This window comes from Canis lupus, chromosome 29 (genome assembly GCF_011100685.1).
Source record: "Canis lupus familiaris isolate Mischka breed German Shepherd chromosome 29, alternate assembly UU_Cfam_GSD_1.0, whole genome shotgun sequence".
NCBI lineage: Eukaryota > Metazoa > Chordata > Mammalia > Carnivora > Canidae > Canis > Canis lupus.
Window position 1 is genome coordinate 11181165 of NC_049250.1, and position 12080 is coordinate 11193244.

General features: G+C 39.6%; 1 protein-coding gene across 1 annotated transcript in view; it reads right to left on the minus strand.

The window, feature by feature from the left end:
• The window catches only part of CA8 (carbonic anhydrase 8), an 86360-nt gene that overhangs the window by 13580 nt on the left and 60700 nt on the right, over positions 1 to 12080 (minus strand). The window contains exon 8 of the mRNA XM_038579375.1: positions 8013 to 8182. Coding sequence (XP_038435303.1) covers positions 8048 to 8182 — 135 coding nt within the window. The 3' untranslated portion in view covers positions 8013 to 8047. The remainder of the gene's footprint in view (positions 1 to 8012; positions 8183 to 12080) is intronic.

Below are 12080 nucleotides of genomic sequence, written 5' to 3' on the forward strand. Positions count from 1 at the left end.
TAGGACTCAATCCCAGGACTCTGGGATCATGCCCTCAGCCAAAGGCAGATACTCAATCACTGAGCCACCTGGGTATCCTTGTTTCTCACCCTTTGAGGGTCATGTCAATATCCAACTTTCTCTTGCATGGTTTCTTCTCTATTTTACCCTTTTCCCTTCTTCAAGAGATGGCTTTTATCCCTAATAAAGAGGTCTGGGGTAGATTCCTCCACATCATCATGCCATAATTCTTTCCTCACCCTCATGCCATTTCATTTCCATGCTGAGATTTCAGATTCCCTAGGTTTAGCTACAATGTAAGAAATTTGCTATATATAATCATCAGGACCATAACTATTGCATAAAGAAATGAAAATATTAAAAAGAAGACTTCAGGTATCCCTGGGTGGTGCAGCGGTTTAGCGCCTGCCTTTGGCCCGGGGCGCGATCCTGGAGACCCGGGATCGAATCCCACGTCGGGCTCCCGGTGCATGGAGCCTGCTTCTCCCTCTGCCTATGTCTCTGCCTCTCTCTCTCTCTCTCTGTGTGTGTGACTATCATAAATAAATAAAAATTTAAAAAAAAGAAGACTTCAGTCATTCTCTCATGCTTCTATATTAAGTATCAGTAGATCTAATGCAGATAGGTTTTCCAAACCCCATTTTCAGGAGACTCTGCACCTTAAGAGTGGACATTTCAATCAGATGCCAAGAAGAGTAACTTTCATTATGGATGGCAATAACAAACTACAATACCATCATCAAACTCCAATGGCAGATGCTGCCAATTAGTCATAGCACTCCATCCCCCTATACTCATAGGTGGATTCAGTATTCTTTTCAACCAAGCACAGCTAACAGACAAGTTTGACTTCACCACATCTTCCAGGTCTTTTATTTTTATAAATCTTTAAAAAATAATCCTATGTAGAAGAGAGGGGGGATGCTCTTGTGTCAGTCTATGTGAGAGACAGGGCTAACTTCATGGGATGTGATGTTGGGGATGGAGACACAGAGACAGATTTGGGAGTTATCAGAAGGCAAATCTCAAAACCAGATGATAAACTGGAAATGTGAGGTGAGGTGAGGAAAAGAGTTGTCAAGTATTACTTGTGTTTCTAAGAAAACTGGAAAAGAGCCAGTTCTGTGGAGCAAGATCATAAATTCACTCTTTTATATACTGAGTTTAAGATGTCTCTGACACATCCAAAGAAAAAGTCATATGTATTTAACACTAGAACTTAATACAGAGACCTAGTCTTGGCCTATAAATGCATGGGTCATCTGCATTTGGTGGGAATAGAAACTGTAGGTATGGATAAGACCTATAAAGAGAGCATGCCTCAGGCTGAGCTGTGAGGACTCTTAACAGTAAGTGGCCTCCATGAAGGTCCATTTGAGTGCTGAACTTTTATACTTCCCCAGGTTGAGGATGACTGCTTTCCTAAATCTCTGTAAACTTCATCATGAAAAAAAGAGAAACTTGAGAGAATAGACAGCAAATAAACGAGGAGGAAATGGAAATGAGTGCCTCTTTATGAATATGGTTTTCTTAAGAACTAGTTTTCTTAATAACTAGTCAAGCTAAAAAATTGATTTGAGGAAATTATCCAAAAATGAGCACCAAAGGCATGATGCCAAAGGCATAAGAGAAAATGTTTAAAGAAGATAACCTGCTCTTGGTAGTTTTCTTATGAAAAATATAGCCTCTAGGTTTAAAATCGTGAAACCTACCATATTTAAGATATCAGATATATGAATGTTGAACATACAGGTTGACCCATGACTACAAATAAAATGTTCTCTTTTCTTCTTCCCAAAAACAATTTTGTTTGAATTCAGAGGGAGAAAAAAACTAAATCATTCTGCAATTTTTATCCACAATAAATCATTAACATTTCTAAAACATTAAAAAAAAAAAAAGGAAAAATATAGAAGTGGTGATTATTTTCCTTGTTGAGTAATCTTGAAGAAATGCCTATATAACTTTGATGTTTTTCCTTCTTGGGTTAATAACAATTTTTATATCACATAATCAAAACATAATATAATACGTTGAGCACCCTTGATATTTTGGCCTTTTCCTGAAATCATTTTGAAATCCTTTAGGAAATCCATTCCATTTTCAAGAAATTCTATATGATACAGTAAATAGAAAACAGCTATATCCATCGAGTTTTCATTTCTCACCCTAATGCTGTGCATCAAGTTAAATTATTAGAGTGAGGGAAAGTCCAAGTTCTATTGACTGAAAATATGGCTTTGAGCTTTCCATTTGTTTGGGAAGGATAATAGCTTTTCCCTACTTGGTCATTCAGAGTTGACACTCTCCCCCCCTCCTTTTCTAGAATGCCTTATCCTTTTCTAACCTGTAACTCTTTAGGTTATAAAAGAGAACAGATAAGAAACTGATGCTTGCGATAGCGTTATTAAAGCTAAAAAAAGTTTTAATTGCAAAAGTATATTAGGGGGGTGGGGAGAGTTCAACACAGTCAAGGATGGCTTCAAAGACCCAAAAAGAAAAATGAGGGCAAGCCTAACAAAGGGATCTATCAGAGCTGTTTAGTTAATAACCCTCTTTTTTCTTCTTCCTTTACTGTTTTATTTTTTTCCCCAAATTTACTTGGGGGCATACTTAGATTTTTTCCCCCCTTTTAAGAGGGGAAGAAAGGAAACTATTTAAAGAGCCCCGTGGCATTGGTTTTACAGAAAATAAATAATTATAATCAAGTATAGTTACTGTACACATGTTCAGCTTAACAATATTTGAGTTACAGGGGAAACAGATAAGTCTTTGAACAGTCAGAAAAGCTTTAAATAATGGGCTAATACTTCATGAAACAAACAGGCAAGTAATCATGTCATCAGAACATAAGTACCAATATTCAGATACCGAGAGTAACAAATAAACTGGACCAAAATTTTGGACTTGTTTTTTGTTTGTTATTATTAAGATTTGGTTTTCACACAGAAAATTCAATGGGTAAAGGATCATTTCATGTCCATTAGCTCCCAGAAATCTGAACTAGTGCTGCCAAACTAAATAATTTCTAGCACCTGGATGGGTTATGTCCTAGTTCTTTAAACAAGTATAAAACCTTACTTCACACTTCTTAAATGGTAATATAAAAAGTCACAGATTATTCATGGAAATAATAAGTCTTGGTTATCAAAGTCCTCCAGATGTCTAGACATGTCATGCAAAAAAAGGGGAAAAAAAAGTCATTTTAAGTCCAAAAACTAAAGTTATTTTAGTAAGACATAGCTAAAATAAATCTGAATTATTTTAAACATTTTTTTAGAGAACCACCAGAATTTTTTTTTTCCTTTTGAGTTCCAAGAGCTTAAATGAAACATTCATGCATTAAACTCAAAGTCTGACTGTCAAATCATTTCACTTTAATAAAAATTTGAATTACCTGCCTTAGGGCATTATTAAATATCAAATAAAAAGCACACATCCATAAGTCTGATTTCCCAATATAATTTTTATGTAGAACTATGACTAGATTTGTATTACACATTTCAAGATAAAAGGGTCAAAAAATGTGTTCATAGAAGGATGAAGTCAGAACTGGAGTTGCCTTTGAAAGAATTCCTGCATCGTTCTTAGGAAATTTGGGGGAAAGTGACCCCTTTTAAGTTACCTCAGGCACCACGGTAAGGACACAAATCCTTCCTCCTTTTAAAAGACCTAGATCATAATTTAAAGCTTTGAAAAATTATACACTATCTTCCTATCATACAAAGAATATGAGGCATCTGAAATACACATCATCTCACCAACACAACATTTCAGTCTGTGTGCATGTGTGGGAGAGAAAGAAAAGAGTGATGGTTATTTAGATAGTTGGAGAAAGGCAACTCTGGTCTAGGACTAGATATAGATCAAAAATTCAAGATAATAATCTGATTTCATAAAAAGTGTCATTTACAGTTACTGATATTCACAGAGTACACTAAACCCAGACTGGAGGAATTAATAAATTCACATTCACCAAACCTCACTGCACCTCCCCGCCTGCCCCTCCTACTGGGTCTACTGGGTCACTACTGCAAGCCCACCCTCTCCCCCTTGTCTCCTCCTGTCACCTCTCCTAGCTGTAGCCCCATTCTTCCTGAAATAATAAAAGCAAGTAATGGAAATACTAAATCCATAAACCACCCCGTTTCCCTTCCTAGTACAGCCCAGAAGGTGACCATTCTCATAACAAAGGCAGTCTTAACATTTGCTCAGGATTTTGTTGCCTTTCTTTTTTAGTAATCTCTACACCCAATGTGGGGCTCATCTCAAGATCCCCAGATCAAGAGGTGCATGCTATTCCAACTGACCCAGCAAGATGTTTCAGATTGTCCCCTTCCAAGTCTTTAGAGACTTCACTGCTAGGATTAATCTCTCTGAGAAATGGCACCTTCATCACTTCCCATCTCTACTGGCTCATTACCCCAACATACAGACAAGTGCTAGTGGGGTTTTTTCAAAAAGAAGTGTCCTGGGATGCCTGGGTGGCTCAGTGGTTGAGCTTCTGTCTTTGGCTCAGGATCCTGGGATTGAGTCCCACATCAGGCTCCCTCGGGGAGCCTGATGTCTCTGAGGGAGCCTGATGTCTCTGCCTTCTCTCCCTCTGTCTCTGCCTCTGTCTTCTCCCTCTGCCTATGTCTCTGCCTCTCTCTCTCTCATGAATAAAATTTTTAAAATCTTTAAATTAAAAAAAGAAAGAAAAGTGTCCCTCAATTCCCTATCCCCCTCACTGCTGCAGCCTTCTGCTCTCCTACCACCCAGCTCATCAACAGCTGTCATCGCAGGGTTCTTCCCATCCTCCCTTCCCACTCAACTTCAGCCTGTTGCCAACACGCATGCCCCCGTATCACACCAACCTCACCGTCAGCATGCTGATGCTCTCTGGCCTGTGCCAGGCAGTGGATAAGAAAAAGGGCTCTACCAGTCAGGCTGCCTGGGTCCAATTTCCAGCTCTACTGCTCTATGACTGCATTATTTTGGCCAGTGATCTAACTTCTCCATGCTTCCATTAACTTATCTATAAAGTCTCACATTAAATTTTGTGAATGCTTAATGAGATGGTCCCATGCAGCATTAGAACATGACACATGTATATATAATCTCCATGCCAATGACTCCCAGATTCAGTTCAGACCTCCTTTCTGATCTCCACTTTTGAAATTCCAGCTGGCTGCATGATGGGTCCACTAATTGACAGACATCTCTCATTCAATAACCTCCAACTCAACTCTTTAACTTTCCAAAAGTCTCCTCCCACTTTCCTGCTGTCATTCAATGATGGCACTTCATCCACACAGTTTCTAAAGCCCCCAAATCCCAGAGGTTATCTCTGAGATTTCCATCCCTCTCTGCCATCATCCAATTTGTCAACTAGGTATCACTTTTTCTTTAAAAAAAAAAAAAAAAGAGAGAGAGATTTTATTTATTTGACAAAGAGAAAGAATACAAGCCGGGGGAGCTTGAGGTGGGGAGCTTACAGAGGGAGCTCAGCAGGGAGCCCAACACAGGGCTCAATCCGTGGACCCGGGGTCATGACCTGAGGCAGATGCTTAACTGACTGAGCCACCTAGGCACCCCTAAATATCACTTTCAATGTCTATTTAACATATTTTAACTTTTCCCCATCTCCACCACTCCTATTCTGACATCTGAGCTTCTCTGTCTTTCATCTTGGCTACCCAACAAACTTCTAAAATATCTCCCTACTCCTGCTCCTGGCCCATTATAATCCAATCTGTTCATTCCAAAGCTACTGTGATCTACTAAAAACGTACATGAGATCAGGCCACTCCCCAGAGCAGAAGTCTTTATAGGTTCTCAATGCACTAATGGCAAAATAAAGATGCCTTAATGTGGCTCACAGGGCCTCCAAGATAAGAGCCCGGGCTCTTTGATTACTACATCCCACACTCACAGGAGCTTCCCATTGACCTCAATGCATCAAATTCTTACCTCCTCTACAGGGCATAGCCCCTCAGGATCTTTGCAAAAGACATTCCCTCTAGCTGAAATCTCATTCACTGCATATTTTTGTTCTTCTCATTCTAAGTTGTAGCTGTAATGCTTTGGAAGTATTTATTTTTCCATGGTCAGGCTCCCCACATTAGATTCTACGTTTTCTGAGAGCAGAGACCTTAACTGTCCTTCTGACCGTTGGATACCCCGAACCAATCACACAACCAAGTAATGATTTTTGGTCAAATATAATTTTATTATTTGGTTCTTCCATTATAAGGCTTAGCTTAAAGTAGTCTTGGATTCTCTGTCGTTACCACATATGAATTACTAAAAGTCCCTTCTCATTCATACCAAAGCAACTTTGCCTGGCCCTCACCATCTCCAAAATCTTTTTTTTTTTTTTAAGATTTTATTTATTCATTCATGAGAGACATAGAGAGAGAGAGAGAGAGGCAGAGACACAGGTAGAGGGAGAAGCAGGCTCCATGCAGGGAGGCTGACATGGGACTCGATCCTGGGTCTCCCAGGATCACACCCTGGGCTGAAGGTGGCGCTAAACCGCCGAGCCACCAGGGCTGCCCACCATCTCCAAAATCTGAAGAGGAAGAACCATACTGGCTAGCTCAGAAATGGAGAGTCAGGGAATGACCAGCAGTGGCTGGCTGACAGACACTATGTGTAGCTCTGAAGAATTTCTAATTGACCAGCAGACACTCAAGACACAAAGTGTGATGTGTCATGACAGATTCAAAGTTACAGATTTCAACCCTTTAAAAGCTTGACCGTAACACAGAAAGAAATACACAAATAGCTAAATGGAAGAGACAGTGTGATTAGAGAGGTACAATTTAAGGGAGAAGAAGAGAATTCATGCTGAGAACTGTATTTGAGTTGGGCCTACAGGGTAGCAAAGATTTTAACAGGCAATAAAAGGGGTGGGAAGGACTGAATGAGCAAAGCACATTCATATGAAAAAAAAAAGACAGTTTGGATGGAGTACTGGGTATATATGGTATAGTAATAATAGAGAAGCAAGAAAAATGGATTGGGGAACACATGGACAAAATGGTCACCTTTTAAAATTCCCATGTCAACTGTCTAGCTCAAGAGACTGTGAGTCTCTCAAGGCCAGAGATTTCTATTCATCTGTGACTCCTAGTCTATACTGTTCCACTCATACAGTATGTGAGCTCATACTCACCAAGACCCATTAAACCAAGTCCAAGCTCTGTCCTGTATACCTATGTAACTTCCAACAGATGCTTTCCTCTAGTGGAAAGCAGTGGGTGGCCAGCTATGTGTGCTGACCTATATGCACTCTTAGGCAATTCACAAGGTAAAGAAATAATCCAGTATTTCATTTTCCAGTCATTTATTCGTATTTGATCTTTCCCATGTCTGTGGTGTTTTATTTTGTTAGCTCTTTAGGGAGAAGGTATACATATATTGAATTCAATATATTAAAATGCAGAGATCATATTTCAGTCAATAAAGAAACGTACCATACTCACATACCTAATAAGTGCTTCTTGATCAAATAAAAACACTTCCGTTGGACAAGGATTTTAATACATGTCAGATCTACCCTCACCTACCCTAATAAAGAAGATAGATCGAATCTGCATTAGACAGGGGTCAGCTCTGAGGCTCCAGTGGCTTTCTTTATGTTCCTTATGTTCCTCAATCATCAGGAGGTGACCGCTGCCATTTCAGGGGTGAGTACTAACAAAGACTTTACCTCTTTACCTTGAATAAAGAGGGGCTGCCTCTCTGCCTTGGGGCTCCCTACCATATAAAGGCCAGTATTAAAGCAAAATGAGAATTAAAGGCTGCTCTGGTAGGAAAACGTAAGGATTGTAGGTTCTTTATCAACACTGCATGAAACTTTTAAAGCCACCTGACTGGTAATTAATAGGGCTTGAGAATGTGTCATCACTTTTATCAAAATGAAGTACATTCATACTGCTAAATTATCAGGATCACTGTGAGAATAACTCTGGCATGACAGGTATATGTAATTGTGAGCCCCATTTCCTTACATAATCTGCACATACCCAGATGAAGACAGTCTTGTTCCTGTTCTCTTTGACTACTGAAAGGCAGCTCTAATGACTCTGTCACTAAGTGGCTGAGTAGGTCTAAAATTGTCTCCCAAAATCCCATCACAGCCTTCCACAAGTTCTGCCCCCTTAACATGTGTCCTCAGCCTTCGAAACTCTTCGATCTGAAAAGAAGAACAGAACAAAACAGAGTCATTATTTACTGGACATGAACAAGACTGGAGTTTCATAAGTGGCTTAAAATATGCATGAATTATAACAATTTGTAAAAAGAAAATTGAAATTAATCTTCAAGAAGAGTAAAACAGACTTAATTCTTCCAAACCCAAGACACTGGACAGAACTGTTGCTCAAGAAATGGAGACAGCAGAAGTAGAAATACCAAGATCTCCAGACAACTCAAACAGCCACAGAAACCTGCTGGATGTGGCTCATGCAAAAATGAAATACATCTCCCTCCAAAAGTTTGTATGCCTGTCTGTAACATAGAAAGAAGTGAACAAATGGGTAAGTGCTCCAAGCACAGCTTTAATTAATGAATTCTAGTCTAACTGTATGGTAACACTGATTAGATGTCAGATTTATCAGATGGAGGTGTCCTTCATCACAAGACCCTCTCCGCTGCTCCTCTAGACTTTTGGAGATCACAGGTCCAATGAATACTTCTGACTTTCCAAAAAATGTTAAGCGCAACTTCCTCCCTTAGCAGTATCAATTTTCAAGTTCATTTCCCTTTCTCAGGTGGCCTCCCCAGATCCCATGGATTCTCCTTACACGTGAACTTTTTCACCAAGGGTCAGTTTCTCTGACTTGCCAGGTCCGTGCCTCCTAAGAACCCATAAGCCTCTACGATCCTCCAAGCTGTAGTTGAGCAACAAGCAAACATGATGAACATTCGCCAGGCTCATTCCCATTCATCAGTTTATCTACAGGACTCATCGTCTGGCATTTTGCTTAAATGCCACATAGTCATATGACAGTCTTCATTCCTTTCACAAAAGAAGAAACTGAAAGATTTAAGAAAGTTTCCACATTAGCGAGGTCTGACAGGCCAAGTCCACTCTTCTCCCAGCTTCACTGCTGCCACTTCAGAAATTCTAATCAACTCAGTATAACCTGTCGCCTCCATATACCCCAGAATGTGGAACAAACGTGCTTTAAACAGCACCAATCCACCAAAAGTCCACCAAGTGTGTATCATAGAGTTTTTTTTTTTTTTTTAGGATTTTATTTATTTGTTCATTCATGAGAACACCGAGAGACAGAGAGAGAGGCAGAGACATAGGCAGAGGGAGAAGCAGGCTCCCTCTGGGGAGCCCGATGAGGGACTCAATCCCAGGACCTTAGGATCACCACCTGAGCCAAAGGCAGACACTCAGCCACTGAGCCACCCAGGTGCCCCTATCATAGGGTTTTAAATACAAAAGTGCTTCATACAGCACAGCCACAGAATTTTGCTGTTCATGAACTAAAATGAAATGCAAATCAATTCAGGGGGTTCTAATCAAAGTCTAGAAACCCCTAGAGACTTTAGGGGCTCATGAAACCCCCAAATGATATGCAAAATTTTACATGTGCATTTCCTAAGAAGGGGTTCCTGGATCACAAAAGAACTGAATCACACAGGATTCCAATATTCCAACCACTCATATATATGTGGGGAAACCAAGCTGAGGGGAAAGGAAGTCACTTGTTAGATCAGCACACAAGTTAGAAATCTAACATCTAAGGCCTTATTTTCTTGTGTCTCCACATGTTTTCCCTAAATGGGGTAAGACTGACCCTAACCTGGCGCTGTCCTGTTTGTTTGCTTTTTTATAATACCTACATTCTGTACTTGTAGCAAGTGCCAGTGACACAAGCAATTAGCTGTTTAAGCGACACAGTGGTTTTTCCCTAGACCTTCTTGGGATCTTAGGTTGGAAATATGGGCATCACCTATCGTTTGTTGCACCTGGAAAATTTCTATAGCCAAGGTTGCAAGAGAATCCCCTGTCATTATTTGTTGAATGTTTTTTTACTGACTTTTTCTCTAAGTCTGGAGTAGAAAGGAACCTAGTCAGGCTTTTTCAAACGGGAGACTTATGAAGGTGAAGGCAGCTGGGCTCTTCATCAAAAGTGTTCAGCCTCAGACACTTAAGACCCAAACTGGCCAGATTATGTCACCTCCTTAAGCCTCAGTTTTCACATGTGTAAAAGAGATGATAGTAACCATATTTGCAAGGACAGTTTAAGAAGTGAGATAATTAATGAGAATCATTCAGCGTCCTTGCAGCACACAGAAGTGTTCAGTAGGTACTAACACTTCTTTTGAAGTCAAACCTTCAGCACCTTGAGATAAATATTTAGCTACAATTTTCTACACAAAAAGTAGACTGGAAACAATAAACCAACTGACTGAGAAAACAGACAGTCCTCCCTCCTCGCACCCATTTTACATGTAATCACACGTAATGGCAGCAAGAAGAATCTACAAACCGTGCATGGGGTCACTGCTGAGCAATGCGGACTATAAAGTGTACTGCCTAAGCAGAACTTAAGAAATACTGCATTTTGGAATGACTTTGAAGCTTATTTTAAAGCCAGGTTAATTTTATATTTACATATTCTGAACTGACAGTAAATCTTTCAAGCCCCAGACCTCAGCCTGAAGCAAATTCTGTGAAAACTGCTTCTTCTAGAACAGACGATCTGAATCCACAGCCAGCCAGTCTCAAATCGCTGCATTCTTGGAGAGAACTATTTCACAAGAAATGTTTTTCTCTGATCATAGCAACACTTTGAAGACTTCAAACATCAACAGAGATCGAGGGAAGAACACGTCTTTCTGAAATGCCAATTTTTCTGAAGTAACCACCCCTCAAAACCTTTAGTCACTTCAAATGGTTTCAAGCGCGTCCTGCATTATCTCCCACTGAAAAGAGAGGTAGTGAGAAATGAGCAGAATAATATTTCAGGATAAAAGTCTGCAACGAAATTCAAATGTCAGGGCAGTATAGAGACTATTCACTATCACGCGGATTAGTAGGGATGATTTTGTCAATTTTTAATGCTACTCTACTTAAACATGGCTATTTGTTTTTAACCAATATAAAAAGAGAGAGAGAGAGAGAGAGAGAACAGAGACCCAAGATTCAGGGAGAAATGTTGGTCTTCTGAAAGGAGCAGAGTTGAATAGCTACTGTTCTCTGAACCAGGCATGCACTCTAGTTGGTCTAAGGCACTGACTCCAACCTTCACTGACTCAAGAATCAGGTTATTCACTCCAAGTTCAGCTTTAAAACCACTTTCTTTAGGAGTGCATTGAAAGTGCTAATTTAAAGGGCTTGGGGTTTGGCACTAATTAATTTTAAAAATTCCCAAGTTCCTATGCATATCCTTTTAACAGATTTTTTTTGACTTGCATCTCTGTTACCATGTTAAAAGAGAAAAAAGGACACATGAAAGTTAATGTTCTCATTTTATTTTCTTTTATCATCAGGCAATGACATTACATGAATTAGAGCAATATAATTCCTTATGGCAGCAATCAAGTAAGCATGAAAAGCAAGCTATGCTTAAATAGCCCATAAACACATGTATATACACTGAGATTATATGTCATTTATATGTCTCTCCACCTTTCATATATTTGGTCTTATCGTTTTTATTTCATCTTCTTCTTCAGCCCAGTATTTCACTTCTTTTCTAAAATCACTGCTTTTTTTTTTTTTTTTTTTTTAAGACTTTTCATCCATAAACCAACTCATCTGTCATTGACTCCTAGTCTGGTCTTTTCTAATTCTTCTGAGGAAGAGCTTGGAGAAGACAATACCCTCTACCCAGTAAGACTGATGTCAACCCTCCCTTATTCCAATCCCAAGTCCTGGTCTCTTCCCATCTTCACAAGAGAACAGTTACTGATGAGTTACACATAAGCAAACGTAGTCAAAAATTACAGTCCAGACTGGGTGACAGGCACTAAGAGGGCACTTGATGCAATGAGCACTGGGTGTTATACTACATGTTGGCAAACTTAATTTAAATAAAATATTTAAAAAAAAAAAGAATTACAGTCCAGAG